Genomic DNA, 20972 nt, shown 5'->3' with positions numbered 1-20972 from the left:
AAAACCTGTCTTTCAATCATGCACAAAAATTATAATCTTAATTTTAACTATGTATAATCACAGATTATGACTAAACTCTACTGTTTGGCTGTATTTACAACACAATAATTCTATAAGTGAATCAAAATCCAATGACTCAATCAGTTGAGAAGTTTTTATAGAGATTCTATTTGTTCAGATTTGTTTACACACACACACACACCAAAATCTTTTTAAATTTACATGAGATTCAGCACATGTCTAAAAGCACAAATGAATGTCTACATATTTATTTCATTTCATTTTATTTTAGTTTTATTTTTTCAATTGGAACCATTACATGTTTCTCATTGTTTCCACCCGGAACATTAAACTGGGGACACACAAAATGGCGGCCTCCTTGCTACGCTTAGGGCGACTGGGTCCTCTCAAGGTAATGTGAACTAAATTGTTTTAAATGTGTGTCTTTTTTCACCCTCAGAATGAATTTAAGAAGTTTTTATTTTATTTTAGAGTCTGTCTGTCTGTCTCAGGTGAAAATCAGAGCGGCAATGATAACATATACACTTGACGTGTTGTAGGGATAAGGTGCAAAGAACTATCAATACTATTGCTAATAATCGACACAACCTAAATTATTTTTTTTCTGATATTTGATGAATGTATGTCAAATGCTTCACATACTATTGTGACTTTTATATAATTAAAACCGTCATTTTGGCTTCATGAAATTTAGCATTAGCATCACATTAACGTTAGCGATTAACTCGCAAGCTAACGTAGCTGTCTCTTCTGTTTAATTATTCCACACAGTATTTATATAGTTAATAAACAAACAAATAAACAACAAAAAAAACCAAAACAACGACGCAAAGAAACCACACATATATGAGTAACGGCAGTGAATAATTCATAGTCGTAGACGCCTGTGTGTTTGCTGTTTGCCTTTATAATTGTCCCACTTCCGCTGTCAAGTTGCTATTGTTTATTTCATAGGTAAACTACGATTGCACAGTAATTCGAGCCCATTGCTACACATTTTAAGTTCTTGAAATATATATTTATTTGATAATAAAATAGAATACATAGAATATGTGTGGTGTATACTAAATACATGAACTTTAACCAGGAAAGTATAATACTGAAATGTGAATCCCCGGCCAAAACTCTCAGCAACATTGTTTTAACTCAGCAGTCATTGTAATAAGTAATGTTTAATCCAGCATTATTTTTTGTCTTATACAAGGAATTCACCTGCAGGTTTGGATTTAAAATGGAAACAATGTCAATCTCAGAGTTGTAATCCTTTAGCGTTTCCCCAAAAGTGTAATCAGGCAACTTATTGATGAGATAAAAAAAAAAAAATTTATCCCCAAGGAAATTCTTGCGCTAGATGGCTCAAAAAATTGAAAAGTTAATATCGTGCATAGCAGTGAAAATACACATCGAATAAATACGTGACGTAATAGAGAAGTATATTGCTCGTGATATTGAACTAAAGATAGCTCATCGTACGGAGATTAATATTGTAAATGATGTTAAAAAATAATCTAGCCCATGATGATGAAAGTCATATTGCAGATATTTTATATATTGCTGTTATTATTATCAGTCGGAATTGTCGGGTTTTCAATATTGGAAACCAATGCATGCAAGATGATCATTTTGACATCTAGCAGTAATTGAAACACTATTAAAAAGAGAAAATCGGATTTTCATTGCTATCGTTGCACAGTGTTTGCATGCATGTGTGTTTAGCTAGTGCGTAGTCGCACAATCGTGCAGCACTGAGACAAAATCTGTTTCGTGTGTTCGAGACGTGCCAAAGGTCAAAGGTGGCGGATAATGTCAGTGATAGTAAAATCACACACCAGACATTCACCATCGGTGCACCTGTGCAGATAAAATAAGCTGCCGTACACTTTGAAGATACAACATGAAGCTTCTCGGCTAAAAATAAAGACCAATTTAAACCAAAGAAAGAAAAGCAAATTGTCACCACCTGTTATATTAATCTAAATGGGTCTGCTTGGACACACACCAACACACTGCTAATGTTGATTTTTCTCAAATTAATTATTTTGTGATTTTTTTTTTTTTGATGAAAAAAAACATAATAAACGTGAAAGTTTAAAGGGACCGAGTCATATCTGAAGATCAGTGAGTTCACAATCAGGCTGTTCAAAGACTTTAGTGAAAAAACACTTAAATTTCTTCTTTTTTTTTTTTTTGTTAATAGCATTTTGGGACCCGAGGGCTGCAACAGACGGCTGTTTTTTTTGTTTGTTTTTTTTTTGTTTTTTAATCTTCTTACCAGATTTTTTCCCGCCGGTCTTATTCTTTGTTGATCATAACAAAAACAATAATGTTATTCTCAACTGACGTGTCGATCCAGGACAACCTGTGCTAAAGTGTGTGTGTGCGTGTGTGTGTGTGTGTGTGTGTGTTCCACAGTGTCTCCGGGGAGGGCGCTTGGGGCTCCTGAGGGGCCGCACAGCCGCCTCCTTCTGCACTCAGGCTGAAGAACCCACGACGAAAAAAGACGCAGTGAACAAAAGTAAGATCGTCAGTCTTTTCTTTACAAATAAACATGTGAAGAATGCGGTGATTTTCTATTTTTTTATTTTTTTTCCCCACTTTCTGAGAAAAGGATAATTTCCATATGAGTTGCTGATGTAAAAGTTTTCTTCCTGAGCACAGAAAAAAAAAAAATAATTTCCATGATTGACTCTCCTGGTTGACAATACAGAATTCCACTTTAAAATTAAGTTTATAGAAAATGTTTAATTGTGTGTAAGTTGCCTGTATGTTGACTTCATGGTACGGATAGCGGCATCTGGTATTTTCAATTCCCCGTCTTTTTGTTTTGTGTTTAAGGTTCAATATTTGATATTCCAGGGCGGCATCTCGTGGCTCGAGATGACGCTTTTATTTATCGACTTTGGAAATCTTATAAGGTTTTAAAACGCCGACGCGAAGGTCGAAGTCAAAGACGTGAAGTGAAACACAACACGCAGCTTCACGCGTAAAGATGTTTAAGGCAGCAGACGAAAAATAGCTCCGAAGATCTTTTTACCCTGAACCTTTTGCAGTCCGGAGACAATTAAACCCCTAAAAATGCCAAATCTACGCTCTGCTGCCCCCAGGTGGATGACAAGCGACACTACACGTTCCTCCGCCGAGGCGCCTGCCGAGCTCTCCCTTCGTTTTCCTTGTGAAAATGCTAAAAGTGAATACAATTTGGCTTCTTTTTGCTTTTGCTTTGCACACTCAAAGCTACATTAAGCCTCAAACTGTGTTTGGCGTCGCTAAAAAAACCTAGCTTGTCATGCTACTCGGCTACCCGCTCCAGATACAGTGTTGTATTTCACTTTGTACGTTTGTTTCGTTTCCATTCAAGCCGGCGAGATGTCACTTTCTGTTTAACCACCCTTTTCCCGTTTACCACCTCCTCCCCCCCCCAGCAGCTCAGGCTCCCGATGAAAGAGCGACCCTGCTCGCCTACAAGACCCAAGTTGCCTTTCCCGTTAGACTTTCCATCCCCGGAGTTTTCCCGCAGTCCGTAGGTGCGGCCGAATCGGTCGCAGCCGCAACGGCGACGGCGCCTGTCGCCGCAGGAAGCGAAGCGGCTGCATCCGAACCGGAGGCCTCCTCGGATCCAGCTCCTGAGCCGCCTAGCGCCGAAGCGGCTCCTGAGGTTTCCGCTACAGATGACGCCGCTAAAACCGCCCCCTCCGAAGACGCGGCGGCGTCTTCATCCTCCAGCGACTCCGACTCGGACTCCGATTCCGACTCGGACGACGAGAAGTCAGAAGCGAAGCCGTCGGACGCCGCGTCCGAAGTGAAGGTAGAAGCGGCCGACTCTCAAACAGAGGTTTCGCCGGAACCCGGAGAAGTTCTCAGCCGTGCTGCCGAGAAGCCGGTAGAAGCCGCCCAGAGTGTCCCGGAGGAGTTAGTGGACCCCGCTCCTGCGATACACACTTCCACCGCCGACGCTTCTTCACCGCTAACAGAAGACCCGACGCCTCCTGCTGCGGTCGAAGAAACAGCCGAGGAACCCGCACTTGTCGCAACCTCCGCTGAAACCCCGGCAGAAATCACAGAAGCACCCGTAGAAGCCACCAAAACCACAGCTGGAGCCGCGGAAGCCACAGGTGAAGATGCAGAAGCGCCCGCCGAAGCTGCAGAAGCCACAGTTGAAGCTGCAGAAGCCACAGTTGAAGCCGCAGAAGCCACAGTTGAAGCTGCAGAAGCCACAGTTGAAGCTGCAGAAGCGCCAGCTGAAGCTGCAGAAGCCATCGTTGAAGCTGTAGCAGCCCCAGCCGAAGCTGCAGAAGAAATCCTCGAAGCTGCGGAAGCGCCCGCCGAAGCTGCGGAAGCCATCTTTGAAGCTGCAGAACCCCCCGTTGTAGCCGCCGCCGCCGCCGCCGCCGCCGCCACGGAGCCTCTGGTTGACCCCGCGGCCGAAGTCTCCCCACGGAGCGCTGAGGAGCTGGCGGATCCTGCTCCGGTTGTAGCCGAAGCTGCAGGGGAGGAGCTGCAAGCAGAGTCCCCTGCCGAAGCGCCTGAGGGTACACACCACACCACCCGATCCGCCCAATCAAATCTATACTTTCCCCTTCTCTCATATACGGATCTTCTCGCCCGCACAGACGACTCCGCTTTCCAACCAGTTACCGTTAAGGCGTTTTCACCGACGCCAACACATAGCAGCTGTTTTGCTTCCACAACTTTTTGCTCCTTAGAAATCATCCCGTCATCGACATCTAACCAAGCCATTGTTTTCCAGTCCGGTCATCGTGCACGAGGCGGCTACCGGTCGCAAACCCCCCCCCCCCGCGCTGATGCGTCTCTGTTAGATTTTCCAAAATGAAAAGTTGAAAATTTGTTTTGATTGTTTGGACGGGGCCTCAGCTGCGGAAAAGTCCGCGGCAACCCTGTAAAATATTAAAAAAAACACGCCGCTAATCCAACCCAGGTGATTCAAAACATCAGTTTGCTAGCATGAAAACGGATCAGCGCGGCGGTAGGTTGGTTTGCGCGGTCGCCGTCCTTCGCTTTCTGGTCAAGTTTCCGATTTCTCTGTCTCACACACACACACACACACACAGTGATGCCGTCAATGTGTAATCAACCCGCATGTGTCTCTGCTAATCCGACAGATTTTCCCATACTTTCTTTTTCAATCGCTCTTTCTCAGCGGCTCCGTTTTCCTTATTTTTCGTCCCCCCCCGGTTCCTCTGGTTTTTTGTGTATAAGGTGTCACCAGGATTACCGTTAATTCTCCCGCATATTGATGTTTGATTTCCTTCTTCCCGGTAACGTTAATGATTACAGCGGAGAAAGCGGCCGGACGGGCCGGAGCGAGGAGGGGAGGGGAGGGAGGACGCCGGAAAGCAGGATCGCACAAGTTTCAATCGCCGAGGAGGGAAATATTCCGTCCGGCGGGCGCCACGGCAACAAAAAAAAAAAACCCCATTTGTCACGGCGTCCCGGCCAACTGTGCGATGCCGCTTCCCGGGACGAACCCCACCTCCCTTCGCACCGTTTCTTTTCTTCCTCATTCCTCCTCGGTCATGACTCCTCTTTCAAAACACGAGTTTAAAATCTTTTTTTTTTTTTTTTTGGGTGCAGGATCGCCTCCGCTATGGGATTTCCTCGGTGTCTGATGTTTACTTTCACATGGTTTCCACTCCCACCGCCCCGCCAACCTCTAGAAAACCCGATTCTTGAGACTTTTCACACCACCGCGTCTCCGCTCTCTGTTGGGGGGCAACGGAGCCTGCTGCCATAGGAAATACCTAGCCGTAAAACTTCCTTTGTCAGCAGGTGTGAAGATGTTAATGCATAGTCTCTGGAAAGAGGGGGGGAGAGAAAAAAAAATCCTTAAATTATTGAAGCATCTGTCTTTTTTTTTTTTATAACTTATCGAAGCATCGGTCTTCGTTGCGTCGCAGCGAAAACAGAGACCCAGTTTTTTTTTTGCTAACTGTTTTTATGCAGGATTAGCATGTTTCTCACATACTTCTCTTTTGTGTGTGTTTGTCTTCTCCCACCCTTCTTCCACCACCTCTCCGCAGAGGCAGCGGCGGCGCCTCCGGAGCCCGAGGAGCCTTTCGACAACAGCACGTATAAAAACTACGAGCACCACGGCTACAACCCGTACACGTTCGCGGACTTGGATTTGGAGATGGCCAAGTATCGCCTCCCGCAGCCGTCCTCCGGCAGACCCTCGCCCCGACACTAGGGGATCCGACCCGGCTCCAGGCCTCGATTTTGGGCCGATGGTAGTAACGTTACCCCCTCCCCCCTCCGTCAAATATGCTTGTTAAAAAAAAAAAAAAAGATGTCACATTATTAAAAACGCTAAAACGAGAAGGGAGACCTGCTTGTGTCTGGTGTCGCTAGGCTTTGTGTTGCAAAAAATAAAAAAAAAAGGGGGGGGAGAGGCATGTAAAGGGATAAGACGGAGATCAAACACCTCTTTTATGCAGCTCCTCTGCCTTGGGGGGGTGCAGGGGCATTTGAATAGAGCTGAGTGTGCAAGTCGTGTTATCTGTGTTTCTATTTTAGCCATTACAATTTCCACTCATTTTAAATGCTTCCCTTATTATGCTTACAAGCAGGATGCGTGGTGGTGTGCGGGTTTATGTGCTTTTTTTTTTTTTTTTTTGTTTTGTTTTATGTGAAAAGCAATGTGCACAAAGAAGGACGGTGTATACATGGAAAATGTTATTACATAAATGAGACGCCAGAGAAATAAGGCAGGCACAAAACACAGCGTGGTGCAGCGGGGAGGGGCGGGGCCGGACAGGGCGAGCAGGACGTCATGACTCCGCCCACTTCATGAATATTCATGAGCCGGACGTCCCTGCGTGCCCTTACGTGATGACGCAACGCGACAACTGCGGGTCCCGATTGCTGCAGCCGCTTGTCAGTGTGACGAAGATTGGCACTCAGGTAAGCTGTCACTCAAAATCCCTCTTTTTCCGTTCCCTATCAATCAAACAATCTGGGCCGCACGCAAAAAATGCCCCGGGGCGAGCAGCGTGGACGTAGATGCGGGCAGCGACGGGTTGTTTGGGTTTTTTTTTTTTTTGTTGTTTTTTTTCTTGGGGGGGAAGACAGGCAGAAGTGGCAAGAGCTCCGGGAAGAATATATATATATAAAATATATACAAGGGAGGGAGGAGGAAGTGGAGGAGGAGGAGGGGGGTGAAAAAATATGTCGGCGTTTTGGGGGCAGAGGAGGATTGTGGAAAAGCAAAGGGCGAAAGCTAAGGAGCGAGGCCCGGCAGTTTGTAATGCTAGCGCGGAGGGGAGGGGAAGGAGACGGCAGCTGTCCCCCGTATGATTGACTGATGTCGGAAGAATTGGGATCAACCTACACTGGGCTACAGCCAGTGCCCTTTATTCCGAACGCGCTGGAGTTACAACACACCCACAGTTGAATAAGCGATTCGTTTTTTTTTTTGTTTTATTTTTAAACGACACAATCCATCCCGACGCCGTGATGTTATTTCGCCACACGGCTCCGTTTTGTATTAATCCGCGGCGGCGTTATTTCTTTGGATACCTGGGTAGCGGGGTTAGCTCGCCATTAAGGCGCCGGTTCTCTCTCTCTCTTCCTTCCTCTCATGTTCCCTCGCTAAATATGGCGGTTTTGCCTTTTTATTTTTTTCCTGGCTTGAGCCGAGCCTAGCTTGAGAAACATTTCAAGTTAACAGTTAAGTTAGCTACTGTGCTAACGTTAGCCGTAGCCGAGCTAGCTCGGTTGCATGTGCCCCCCCCCCTCCTCTCCTCCTCCCCGGCGATGAAGGCAAGCGACACATTCAGGGGCGAAATAACGGGGTTTTCCCCGGCCGAGGTGCTTTGTCCTCGGACGTGGTCGCTGTTAAAGTCTAGCTAAATGATCCGAACCGGGAAAACGGTCTTAAACTGTTTTTTTTTGGCGCCAGAAAGTGCTCCTAGCTACTAGCACGTAGCCAGAAAGCTAACTTCACAGTGGTGGGTGTGTTTAAAAGCGACTGCCGGCCGTCGTCCACATCATTATCGCTAATATTAATACATTTTGGGGTTTTCTACCCCTCCCCAAAAACTAATAAATCACACCACAACTTTATGTACATTGACAATGGGAAAAAAACTAACTTATTTAACCCTTTCACATTATATTACGCCCCCCTTCCCCGGTGGGGGTCGATTTCGAGGGTCCCTCTTCTACCCTTGTTTGGTCTAATTCACCATAAAAAAAACACATTTTTTGTTTGTTTTAACATCTCCCACTTATTAAAATCTTATCTCACATGTTCTCACTTCACTGTTTTTGCCTTTAACTACATTTTTTTCGTTTTCATCCACGCCTATAACAATTCCAACTTCTACAAACACACACACCGAATCAGCCCATTGCTAACTAGCTCTGTTTATATTTTGACCTCATGTTTCTCAGACACTTTCCACATCACATCTTTTGACAGGTAACCTAATTTTTGTTGAAAATTGTTTATTCTTCAGGTTGGGCCGCCTGTCCACGCTCCCTATAATGCCCCAGTGTTCGCAGCAGCTGCAGTGAACGTGATGGCAGCCCACTCGGTTTCCATAGACAAATATCCCAAGGGAGAGCAGCAGGTGGGTGAGAGGGACAAATTTCGTCCTTAAGGTTCACACACTTCGTGCAAACTGGACTAACCGTTGTTGTTTTGGCTTTTCTCTGTTCCAGTTGACACACAAACACACACACACAAGAACGCGGGTGACGTTCGGAGCGGCGCTTTACCCTTGGAAACACCAGTTATTTTAGTTTGAACATCTCAGAATAACCCACGCGGGGAAAGTAGCATGTATGTCGGAGACGGGATTCGAGTTAAAAGTCGTCGACGTCGAACGAAACGCCGCTCGAAAAGGCGTCGCGTCTCGTTTTGGGGTGTTTGTTCCCATGCAAAACACTTGCACGTTTTCTTTTTTTAGTGCCGAATGTGTGCAATCCGGCACCTAGAGCCATCTGTGACAAATTGCAAAAATTTAAAACACAAAGCAAGTGATTATTTTTAGCCCGTTCACGCAATCTAAGTCATTGTTGGTCGCAGTCACACGGCCGGGGATGGGATTTCTGTTCCTGGAAGGAATAACCGGATTGCTTCTAGAGAGCCGCCGCATGAACACATACCAAAAAAAAAAAAAAAAAAAAAAGTCTCTAAATGAGTCAACGCAGTTTAGATGCAGCAGAACGTGGGCCGGGCTGACATTTTGACGTTTTTATTAGTGCTCACACACACACACACACACACACTCTCTGGTTTTATATTCTCACCTCGAAATCAGATATAACCTCGTTCAGAATCGTCCCGGGCAAGCACTCGGCCGGACGTCGTCCAGTCATCTTGTCGAACGTTATCGTATTAATTATTAAAACCGATACAATAATAAACAAGGCTTCGGAAGGTTGTTTATCAAATTATAAAGTTAATAAAGGTCATTAGGATTCAGCAGAAAGCACATCTAGTACATGGTAGGGAGGCTAGGAATAGGATGTAACTAAAAATGTCTGGCGCAGTGTTATGAAGCTATAAATCACGGGAGGGGGGGAGGGGGTTGAATTTCATTGATAATTTATTTAAAAACATTTACTCGGTTGTTTAAATCGAGTCTTCTTTGGAATGACAAACCGCCTTTTTTTTTTTTTTTTTTTTTTGATTTGTCATGCAAGCCAGTCACGTGACAATCCAGCACGATCCTCGACGACGCGGTGATTTAACGTGGGATTCCGCGTCGGGACGATTCCTTTCCACGTTTCGTAATCAGCCCGACTCCCGGATACGTAACCGCGTGTCATGAGTTCGGGATTCGCGTGTATCGCGACAAGCGGGACGGTTTCCTCCACGGGGGGAGCCGAACGTTACGTATAAATCAAGGTTAAAAGTCCATTGTTGATACAGTAGAGGGATTGTGATGCGTTTGTAGTGTCACCAGAGCAACACTGGGAGAATTGTATTGACGCAGTAAATCATGTGCAGCTCTACTCAAACCATGCACTTTCTTCTTCTTCTTCTTCTTCTTCTTAACAGCAGTACAATTATTTATTTTCCTCATTCGCAGGAACAATTATTTAAACTCTTCCAGGCCTATGAATCCCATAAATGACTCCATATTTATCTCCAAGATCCCATCTCGCCATTCGTTTTATTTTTACTTCCCTACCCGCGTTAACCGTTTGTCTTTTTCCTCAAGTATAAATAAAAAATCCAAGTGTGAAAGCAGGTATGTCCAGAATCCCAATTTCTAAAATCTTAAATCTTAAACTTAAAAAAAAACTCACCCACTTATTGTAAATTGTAATGATTTATCTGTTTTATGTTTATAACTGTGCAATATTTCATTTTACAACAGCTACATATACAATACTTTTCATACTCTTGTGCACTCCCGACCTGAAGACACTTCACTCATTACTTAATACACTTTTTTTTTTTTTTTTCCACTGTTCAAATCATTTTCTAATATTATTTCTCATTGTTACGTTTTTCCTGTAACTCTGGCACAACAATTTCCTTCGGGGATAAATAAAGTTATTCTAAAGCCGGATACATCGGGATCCGCTAACCCATGATGCTGTCAAGAACCTCGCTCTTCCGCGTTGTTGACGACCGTAAACTATAAAAGAAGTGGCATTCACACTCTTGTCATCTTGAATTTCCAGGGCGCTGGTATTGAAGCGGCCCTCTGTCTGATCGCGTCTTTGCCCCCCAGCAACCCTTCACATGATGTGTAAATGACTCCCATTCCCCGCCTTTCTTTTCACCTCGTCTGTCAGTTCCTGTCCTCATCTCCATCACTCCCATCGCTTCCTTCGCTCATTAATTTTTGTGTGTTTTGTTCCCCCCCCCTTCCCTTCCCTTCCCTCCCCCGGCAGATGCAAGGTGTGGTAAAAGTAGACAGTGATTCGGAGCAGAAGTTTGAGGGGACGTTAGCAGAGGCGCCCAGCCCGACACTCACAGAGCCACAGACGCCCATGGACGTGGACAAAGCCTCCATATATCGGTAGAACTAACTCTCTTGTGTCTTGTCCGTGTTGTCGTTTAGTGAGAATAACATGGAGTTTTTGTTTTTTTTTGTTCCTATCCTGGAGGCATTGCTTTAAGATTGGTCAAAAAAAAACAACAAACTTGTCACTAAGAAACCTCATGACGTCCACCGAGTCCTCCCCATTTGTTCATGTGACCCTCGCCGCGTCCCGCCGCTCGCATTCTGCAGGGTGTCTCGACTGTGTGTGTGTGTGTGTGTGTGTGTGTGTGTGTGTGTGGGATCTTTGCATTTTTAGGCTCGGCGGGAAAAAAAAAAAAAAAGAAGTCCTCGAACCGTTTTGCATGCAGCCGCTTCCTATCGTTATCTAGCCTATTTCGAGTTCGCGAATAAAACAAAAACAGTTGGAAATTCGCACCGATTTCATGACGTGTCGCAGAAACTATTATTTTTTTTTTAAATTGTATTAATTTCTCTGTTAAACACACCTCGTCCGACCTTTCGCAGACACCCCCTTTTCCCGCTGCTGGCCCTGCTCTTCGAGAAATGCGAACAGTCCACCCTCAGCTCCGAATGCATCACCTCGGCCAGCTTCGACGTGGACATCGAGAACTTCGTCCGCAGCCAGGAGAAAGAGGGGAAGCCCTTCTTCAGCGAGGACCCGGAGCTCGACAACCTGGTGAGGAAATCCCCTCGTGGACGATTTCCCTTTTTTTTTTTTTTAATAGATTTATTTATCCGGACACGAGTTCTTTACCTTTTAAACTTTCCATCCAAGTAGATTTCAACTTCATTTGTCCACCAAACAGAATCCCGAGAGACAGATTGATTCCCGATGCGGGGAATTCAGATGATTCGAAGGCAAAATGAAACCCGATGCCGCTTTAAATGAAAATTCATTCTTTATATCGCTTATTCTGGTCGGAAACCTGCTCAGACTCGAAAATAAGTGTATTTGCAGTCCCTATGTCCTCTATTGTAAGTCGCTTTGGATAAAAGCGTCTGCTAAATGTAATGTAAAATAAGTTTTTCCAAATGGCGTCGAACCTCCGCAAATATTCCCGGGAGGCTATATCCATTAAATCTGCGGAAAGTTGTCGTATCTGTGCACATCAGCCAACGTAGGTTTTAGATTGTTGACGCGCACACACACACACTGTTGAAAGTCGACCGTACGGAGTCCCTCGCGGGGTGTTTTATTTTGAAAATCGATCAGATACGCTGTCGTTGTCGGTGCCCTGGATCCATCTGCTCGGTGTAAACGAACGCGTCTCCTGTCAAAAATAGACCTGGCGCTTATTTTTAGCAGAGCAGAAAGAGAGAGGCGGCGGGGGGGAGACAGACGGACAGCGATACTTCTGAAAGCCCGCTTCGCTTCTGCCGGTCGAGCATTTGTTGACGTCCAAACGAAGCGCTATTGAATATTTACTGATTTTGATTTATTCTTGACGTTTCCCGGCTCACCGCTCTGTTTCCTGTTCTACTGATTTGTGAATAACATCCAAAAAAAAAACAGCCGTAAAATCCGCTTAATATCATTTAACCACCTGCTCTGCAGTACAAACTCCAGGGGAACCGTTTTTTTTTTTTTTTTTTTTTTTTAATTTCTGCGCTTGTTAACCATCCGCCGCGCAGATGGTGAAAGCCATCCAGGTGCTGCGGATCCACCTGCTGGAGCTGGAGAAGGTGAGCGACCTGTGCAAGGACTTCTGCAGCCGCTACATCGCCTGCCTCAAGACTAAGATGAACAGCGAGACCCTGCTGAGCGGGGACCCCGGGAGCCCGTACTCCCCCGTGCAAGGCCAGGCCCCGAGCTTCTCGCCGACCAAGACTCAGGTCGGCGCGACGCGCAAACGAACCCGCCGTTCACACTCCCAGAACCCCAGGCGACCAACGTCGACCTTTTCTCTCGCAGACCCCCAGCTCCATCTCCGGGACCCTCAGTCCCCAGGGCCAAATCGTGGTGCCGGCTTCGGCCCTGCAGCAAGGGAACGTCACGGTGACGGCCGTCAACCCCACCCAGGTGGTCGCAGGTATGTCACCATGGCATACAACCCCTCCCTCAGGTACTGTACTGTTGTCACCGCCACCGATCATGTTGTCATGTTGCGCGCGCACCTAGCGGGACCTTAAATCTCAGCTGAATTTGCTAGCTTGCACTTTTAGCGTATGTTATTGCTCTAAATGAGTGTGTGTGTGTGTGTGTGTGTGTTGATCTCCAGGCGGCACCGTGTATCAGCCTGTCACGGTCGTCACCCCCCAGGGCCAGGTGGTTACTCAGGCCCTCTCTCCCGGGACAATACGCGTCCAAAACAATCAGGTATTACATCTTGCTTTTTTTTTTTGTTTTTTTTTTTCTTTTAACCCTACACGGCTGCATGCACATTTATCGGTTCCGTGACTCGGTACGTGTCAAAGCTCTGCGTTCGTTCAGCAGTACTTTTCCGTGAAGCGGCATCAGGAAAAAAGAGGAGCGGAATTCACTCCGTCGTTAAATGAAGCCTTAAAATATAGCAAAGTGCGCAAGTTAGCAAAACATTGTAGCGTGAAGTGTAGCCGGTAAGTGATGTGATAGAAGCACTAAATGAAAAACTCCTCCAATCTTCAAGGAAAATACACTTGATTTAAACAATCTCTACGTTTGCTTTTAATTTGTATTATGTATTTATTTTTTTACACATTATTATTATTTATAATAAAAAGAATAAGAACAACTTTATATATCCCGAAGGAAACTGTTGTGCCAGAGTTTCAAGTAAAACATAACAATAATGAATAATAGTAGGAAATTGTATAAACACTTAAATAAGGGGGGAGAATAACAAATACAAATAAAACTATAAAGTGTCAAAGTCACAACGCTGTAAAGTGTTTTAAGGCCTTAAGTGCAAAAATGTGATGTATAATATATGTATAATATATTCATATATATATATATGTGTATATATGTATATATATATATATATATATATAGAGAGAGATAATATATATAGATATATACGATACAATAATAATAATGACAATAATAATAATAACCATAATAACAACAATAATAATAATAATTATTATTATTATTAAAGCAAATATTTCTTATTTGAAAGCATGTAATAAAACAGGCTGCTGGAACGGACTAATAGCGTTTTAATATGATTTTTAATGGGATCATTTAATTTGATATGCGGTAAGTCAAGGCGTCACTGTGTGAATCCTTTCCGAAATAGTGTTAAAATGCGGTTCGGACACATTTCATTTCACACTTTGAATGTAAATAACGTCGGTTTGGACGTCGCCACGTGAGCCGCTTTGCCTCCAGCGTGGGACCTTCACGTCTGGGAGCCATTTTTATCCGCTCCTGGAGGTTTAAGAGATTGGTTTTAATGAAATGGCCAAAGTGGGCCAAAAAAAACACATCCTCAAGTAATCCCGATGTCCTTCTGGAGACATTAAAGAGGAAACGCGGTGCTCATTTCATTGGTACAACTTTAACGGCTTTCATTAGTTTCCTTTAGCCTCCGGCGCCGACAGTTATCAGTAAAGTCTGCGGCATTCAGGCGCTGGAATTGCACTTTTCTGCTCATCCAGAACAGCATTGGAATTACAGCTCATTACCGCAAACCTACAGAATTGTAGATCTCTGCCAACAGCAACTTCCCCTTGCTGCTAGCTCAGTTCCAGAAATTAGTTTTTTTTTTTTTTAAATACACCTATATTTTCCACCTCAAAGTTAATTGCAGGGTAATTCCAGTGAGGTCGGGTTTTATTTGTACGCCGCCAAATCACAACAGACACGATAATAGCTAAATAATAGCTGATCATAATGCAGTTTCGTTAATTTTTTCCCTCTTGTTTACATTTTCAGATAAACCTTTTCACTTGAATTTATATTGCAGACACCCTTAAGAGATGAGTGCAACTGATTTTATTTGGCTTTTATTTCATTTATTTTATGATATACATTGTTAGTTCCTTTTTTTTTTACACTATAACTGATAGGCATTGCTAGTTCCAGGTTCAGCATGTTAAATAAGATCATTTCAATACGTTTTTAAAATTCTGGCCCACTGTTTATTGGATTTGGACACCGCTGATTTACCTAACATTCACCCATGAGCAAGCATTTGGCAAAAGCAATAATAAAAATAATAATAATAATCACCATCACCAATAATAATAATAGTAGCGCTAACAGTTACATGCTAATAGCTGACATGATACTATAATAGCTCTAATTTGGTAGAAACTGAACCAAATCAATTTTTCCCAATGAAATCAATGTTAATCCCATTGATCCGTTCTCCAGCGCCCAAAACATATCGAACCTTTTTCTATGGGTTTATCAGTGGCAATAATACGGAAATTAAAGATAAGCTTCGTTGCTAGTGTTTCTGCTATTCTTTCTTTTCTTGCCAGCAACGTTTCTCTCACTCAATCAGCAAAAGTAAAGCCTTCTCGCATATGACACCCTTGCTAATGCTATGCGCTAACGGTGTCTGCAAACTAATACATTTTATACATCTTCTAACAGTTGAGACCTTTGCTTTAAACACCGCTCTCACGTTTAGCTATTATTTCCTTCTGCAGGTCCCCTTAACCGCACTTTTAACTTTTTGGGTGCCTAGCTTACTGAAAAAAAAGCACAAATAAAGCATTATAACAGCAGAACTGAACAATGTAAACAATGCAGGCTAGCGCGCACGACTGCCGCTACGCTACAATGCTACAACCCAGAAAGCCAGTGGGTTAGTTTGTGCGTTTGTGTGATTCAAACGTTGATGGGAAACCTTGTTCGTAGGCCGATTCGTTCGTGATTATGGGCGCCCGTAAGCCCAGATATGCATAAAAGAAAAAAAAAAACTGTAGATCAAGTCCAGGGACTTGGTAGAAGATACAAAGCTACCGTGAACTGATGACAAAATGAGAGAATAACCTTCCTATGGCAGCATAGCTAGGGGCTAGCCTAGCGCTAACCAAAAAATACAGTATACGATAACATACCCTCATATACTACCTCCCATTTTTTTTGTTAAAACACGAGTTGAACCGTCACTATGACTGTCGTTCCTTATTTTATTTTATTTCTCCAGTGTTCCAGACATTCAGGACCCTCTGTCCTCTAAAAATATGTATCGCCGTATCGAGTTCTACGCTGGGTTTTAATGCGCCGCTGCTCTCCACAGCTCCAGCTGCAGTTCCACCAGGACCTGAACCTCTTCAACCACGACGACAGCTCCACGAAAAACAAACGCGGCGTCCTACCCAAACATGCCACCAACGTCATGCGCTCGTGGCTCTTCCAGCACATCGGGGTGAGTGGGCCTCGAGCAAAAAAAAAAAAAAAAACAACAAAAAAACTCAAAAGAGTGGTGGAAAAATAAGTTATTTCGCTTGTTTTCCACCTTTCCGAAAGCACCCGTATCCAACGGAGGACGAGAAGAAACAGATCGCCACCCAGACAAACCTGACGCTGCTGCAGGTCAATAACTGGTGAGTTTCCGTCGCGCCCCATTTTGCTCATTTAGACGTTTGACAGCAGAGGATTTTTTTTTTCCACACCGAAACGTTTTTTTTTTCGCTGTCGTAGACTTAAAACAGAAATTTTAGGAGTTTCTCCGGCGTCTTAATTCTCCCGTCATCTTGGTTGTTACGACTAAAATGGTAATCCAAGCTGCTGTGTTGGATCAGTCTCCTAATCTTGGTTTTTACGACAATATCCAACTTGGGTTGGACCACGTCGGCTCTCCAAAGTGTCACCATCCAGTGGAGAAGGAATGAAATAGCAGAAGCTCTGAAGATACGTCGCATGGTGGGAAAAAAGAAAAAAAATTGTGACCCTGGAAGATTCAGTCTCGGTAAAATCTCTAAAACCTGGTTTTTAGATGCGAGATGATGGTTTTCCGTGAGTGTTTACAATGTCTAAAAATGTACATATGACATATAAGAAAGGAAAAAAAAAAAAAATCAGTCGCCGTTTTTGAGAACTTGTTTGAATGCTGACGTGATTGAACGTTTTATTGGAGATAAAAAGATTTGATATTTATTTGATATTCAGTTGTCGCGGCGGCACTCGAGGGTAGAGAATTATACAAATAATCCGCAAAAAAAAAAGGAAATAAACAGACTATGTACAATAGATTACATAATAAGAAAAGAAATACCGTTATTTCCAGACTTTTAACCGCTCCTTTTTTCACAGGCATTGAACTCTGCGGCTTAATGTGGCTAATTTATGGATTTTTTTTTTAATTTTTTTTCAAGCTTCACGCCGCCAAAATATTTCTCGTCACCTCGGGACGATGAAATTCTGATGCCGTTCAATTCCAACACCGAAAAGTGTTGATTTGAATTTGAAAAATGTTGATTTGTCAAATCAAATCTTTGTATTTAAGACCTTAAAACACTTGATAGCCTTAACCTTGACAATTTATATTTTATTGTATTTCTTATTCTCCCTCCTTCCTACTATTATCTATTATTGTTATGTTTTTGCTTGAAACTCTGGCACAACAATTTCCTTCGGGATAAATAAAGTTGTTCTCCATCTCATCTCAAAAGGACGACTTTAACGGTTTTAGCAGAAAGAAGACGAGGATTGACTTTAACTTGTCTTATTTATCATTATAGATAATAATATACGTATTTGTGGATGTTACCGGTAATGTATTTAATTAAATGTTTAAAAATAAAGTTTCTCAGTAAATATCTCCCGTTACAACGTGTGGCTTATAGTCAAATACGGCCTTTATATCTATACGTATGATTATTAGCTTATTTTTAAGCTAGTTTATATTCAAGGGCGCTCAATAATCCGGAAAATACGGTAAAATAAATGCTTTGTGCAGGGAACGGTAATGGAAAAGATGTGGGTGGTAAAAATGAAAATAAAAATTATAATAAGATGAATTGTCCCACCTCAGCGACGGAAACAAAACTTTCCAGGGAATGCTTTTTTTTTTTTTCTAATACTAATAATAAATCATTTCATATATTTTATATATTCACGCTGGTCTTTTCCTGTCTTCTGCTCAGCTTTTTTTTTTTTTTTTTTTTTTTTTTTTGGGTCACCTAAGGATCTGACTGATTTTGACTTTTGAGAAGGACTTTTTTAGAAAAAGATCGTGACGCAGGGGCCAAATCTGGAGAAACGTCTCTTCGTACGGCGAGGACGCCGCGAGTTCAGGATTCTCGGCTCAAAATAAAGAAGCTCCGCTTGTCGCCGACCACCTTCTGCAAGCGTCTGGAGAAGTTTCCTCCTGAATCACCTGCTAACCCCGACCTTCCCCTGGTTTCTCCAGGTTCATAAACGCGAGGAGGCGAATCCTGCAGCCCATGCTGGACGCCAGCTCCTCCGAAACACCCAAAGCCAAAAAGAAGACCCCTCAGAACCGGCCGCTGCAGCGCTTCTGGCCGGACTCCATCGCGGCGGGCGGCGGCACCCAGCAGCAGGTCACCATGCCAGACGGTACGTGGCGTTTGTTTTTGTTTTTTTTTTTTAAGGCACAAAGTGGACCGTAAAATCGAAAGAAATGCGAAAAACCAAATTTTTAAGTTGCATTTCATGGGAAGGCTTGCATCGTTTGAGAAGGTTCGACTCGGCTGGCGTGTGTGCGTGCGTGCGTGCGTGTGTGCGTGTGTGTGTGTGTGTCACGATAGGCCGTTGGCTGAACGCCAGCTTGGAGCCGTCCAATCAGGAGGAGGGAGAAATGGCGAATCCCCGCCCCCTCCCTTCCGTGCTAAAGATGCTAATATGGACGTGCTAACGGTTTGTTTAGGGTAGTTTTAGATAAGATATACTTTATTGAAATTCTTTAGTCACAGCAGCGCAACCATGGCAATTGTGACAATCAATATGCGTATAAATATAAATAACAGACAAAAGATAGCAAAAAAAAAACAGTAAACAATAACAAGGATAAGAACAGACAACAGAATGGAGAAGAAAAATCTGTTTATCGTTACTGTGGCAAATATATCCTTTTTTTCCTCTTTTCATTTACTCAATAATCAGAAATCGTGAAAATACACTGAACCATCTTCAATTATTTTAATTAATGAATTAATTCATTCATTATGGATACATTTACCCTGCCGTCAGGGCGGCGGGGGTGCGGTAGCCCATCTTAGCATTCATCAGACCACATGTAGAGATTCACCCATTCACTCATTCATTCACATGTCATTTAGAGACGCGACCATTCACTCGTTCATTCACATGTACAGATGTAGAATCATTCACATGTCAGAGAAAAACCCATTCAGTCATTCATATGTCAGACATATAACCCTTTACATGTCAGACATTCATTCATTCACATGTAATAGACACTCACCCATTCACTCATTCATTCACATGTCGTAGATACCACCATAACATATCATCATATTCATTCATTCACTCATTCATTCATTCACATGTCGTAGATACCACCATAACATGTCATAATATTCATTCATTCACTCATTCATTCACGTCATAGATACCACCATAACATGTCATAATATTCATTCAAATGTCAGCCATACACCCATTCATTCACATGTCATATAGAAATACAACCCTTTATATTTCAGACATTCGCTCATTCATTCATACACATGTCACATAGATACCACCATAACATGTCATAATATTCATTCACATGTCACATAGATACCACCATAACATGTCATAATATTCATTCATTCATTCATTCAAATGTCAGCCATACACCCGTTCATTCACACGTTATATAGAAATACAACCCTTTATATTTCAGACATTCACTCATTCAATCACGTCATATGGACATAAAACCTTAACATTTCATAAACATTAACTCATTTATTCATTCACATGTCATTGTTATACAACCCTTTATATGTCATAGATTTGGACCCATTCATTCATTCATTCATTCACATGTCATATAGACATACTGCCATAACATGTCATAATATAAATTAATTCATTCATTCACATGTCATATAGAAATACAACCCTTTACATGTCAGACATTCATTCATTCATTCATTCACATGTCATGTAGACATACAACCTTAGCATGTCATAATATTCACTCATTTATTCATTCACATGTACAAACTAGACTTTCACCCATTCAATCACATGCCATATAGACAGAAAACCTTTACATTTCATAAACATTCATTTATTCATTCACACATCAGTGACGCAACCATTCACTTATTTCTTCACATGTCAGACAAAAAACAATTCATCCATTCACATGTCATAAACATGATGACCAAAGCAATAATATCACAACAATATCACTTTCAACTTGCAAAAATACATATTTTATCGCCTGTTTACATATCGTATAGTTATTTCATTGCCTATCTGTATATTGTATATATATTGTCTATTTTGGATGGAAATTAGCCATGAGCTACAAACAACCGCTCACTCACTCATTCATTCACGCGTCGTCGAGTCGTTCATTCCGGCCTGGTAACCCCCTCCTGCAGGCACCATGGTGACGATGAACGTGGAGGGTCTACAGAGCCTGACGTCGGACAGCGCCACGCTGGCGGTGCAGCAGGTGATGCTGGGCGGCCACAGCGAGGACGAGTCGGGGGACAGCGGGGACGAGGACGACGACGCCGACATGGCCGGGCTGGGCCTGGACAACAGCGACTCCCTGCAGTAGAGGACACACACAGGCACACACACACACACACACACACCAGGCACGTGTAAATTAGCTGTGCAGAATAAATGGGTTTCGCGGAAACGACACACACACACACGAAAAAAAAAAAACAAATAGCCCACGTTACCGTCTTGCAAAACGATCACATATTGGGTTTCCACAGAGCACAAACGCCACAGGACGACCAGGAAGTCCCTGCTTTCTCTTCCGAAAAAAGAAAAACAAAACGCCGCCCTGCTGAACGCGGCTCTCCCTGCCGCACGTGTGAACGTCAGGAGTTTCATTTCAGAAACTTTTTTCCCTTCCTTTCTTCCTCATGATT

The 20972-nt window shown here is 43.2% G+C and overlaps 2 protein-coding genes across 6 annotated transcripts; both read left to right on the top strand.

Moving 5' to 3' along the window:
- The first annotated feature begins 352 nt into the window (after positions 1-352).
- On the top strand, positions 353-6354 carry ndufv3 (NADH:ubiquinone oxidoreductase subunit V3). 3 transcript variants are annotated; one of them, XM_086147713.1, is made up of 4 exons: positions 353-412; positions 2434-2536; positions 3447-4550; positions 6060-6354. In XM_086147713.1, exons 1-4 carry the CDS (start codon positions 368-370, stop codon positions 6224-6226), a joined length of 1419 nt encoding a protein of 472 aa, XP_086003839.1. In that variant the 5' UTR covers positions 353-367; the 3' UTR covers positions 6227-6354. The 3 variants fall into 3 exon arrangements, with proteins under 3 accessions (XP_086003839.1, XP_086003838.1, XP_086003840.1); XM_086147712.1 differs by having other exon boundaries at positions 3444-4550; XM_086147714.1 differs by lacking the exons at positions 353-412; positions 2434-2536 and adding an exon at positions 2710-3208 and having other exon boundaries at positions 3444-4550.
- Positions 6355-6864: 510 nt separating this feature from the next.
- pknox1.1 (pbx/knotted 1 homeobox 1.1) lies at positions 6865-20764 on the top strand. Of its 3 annotated transcripts, none has more exons than XM_086147710.1 (11): positions 6865-6939; positions 8496-8609; positions 10891-11018; positions 11508-11679; positions 12636-12836; positions 12916-13033; positions 13223-13320; positions 16178-16306; positions 16408-16484; positions 18293-18459; positions 20466-20764. In XM_086147710.1, exons 1-11 carry the CDS (start codon positions 6868-6870, stop codon positions 20645-20647), a joined length of 1458 nt encoding a protein of 485 aa, XP_086003836.1. In that variant the 5' UTR covers positions 6865-6867; the 3' UTR covers positions 20648-20764. The 3 variants fall into 3 exon arrangements, with proteins under 3 accessions (XP_086003836.1, XP_086003835.1, XP_086003837.1); XM_086147709.1 differs by having other exon boundaries at positions 12916-13066; XM_086147711.1 differs by lacking the exon at positions 6865-6939 and adding an exon at positions 7686-7704 and having other exon boundaries at positions 12916-13066.
- Positions 20765-20972: the final 208 nt, after the last annotated feature.

The sequence above is a fragment of the Fistularia commersonii genome, chromosome 6 (assembly GCF_037954325.1).
Source record: "Fistularia commersonii isolate RoL2024-O1a breed Wild chromosome 6, RoL_Fcom_v1.0, whole genome shotgun sequence".
Classification (NCBI taxonomy): Eukaryota; Metazoa; Chordata; class Actinopteri; order Syngnathiformes; family Fistulariidae; genus Fistularia; species Fistularia commersonii.
This window is presented reverse-complemented; position numbering and strand designations above follow the sequence as displayed.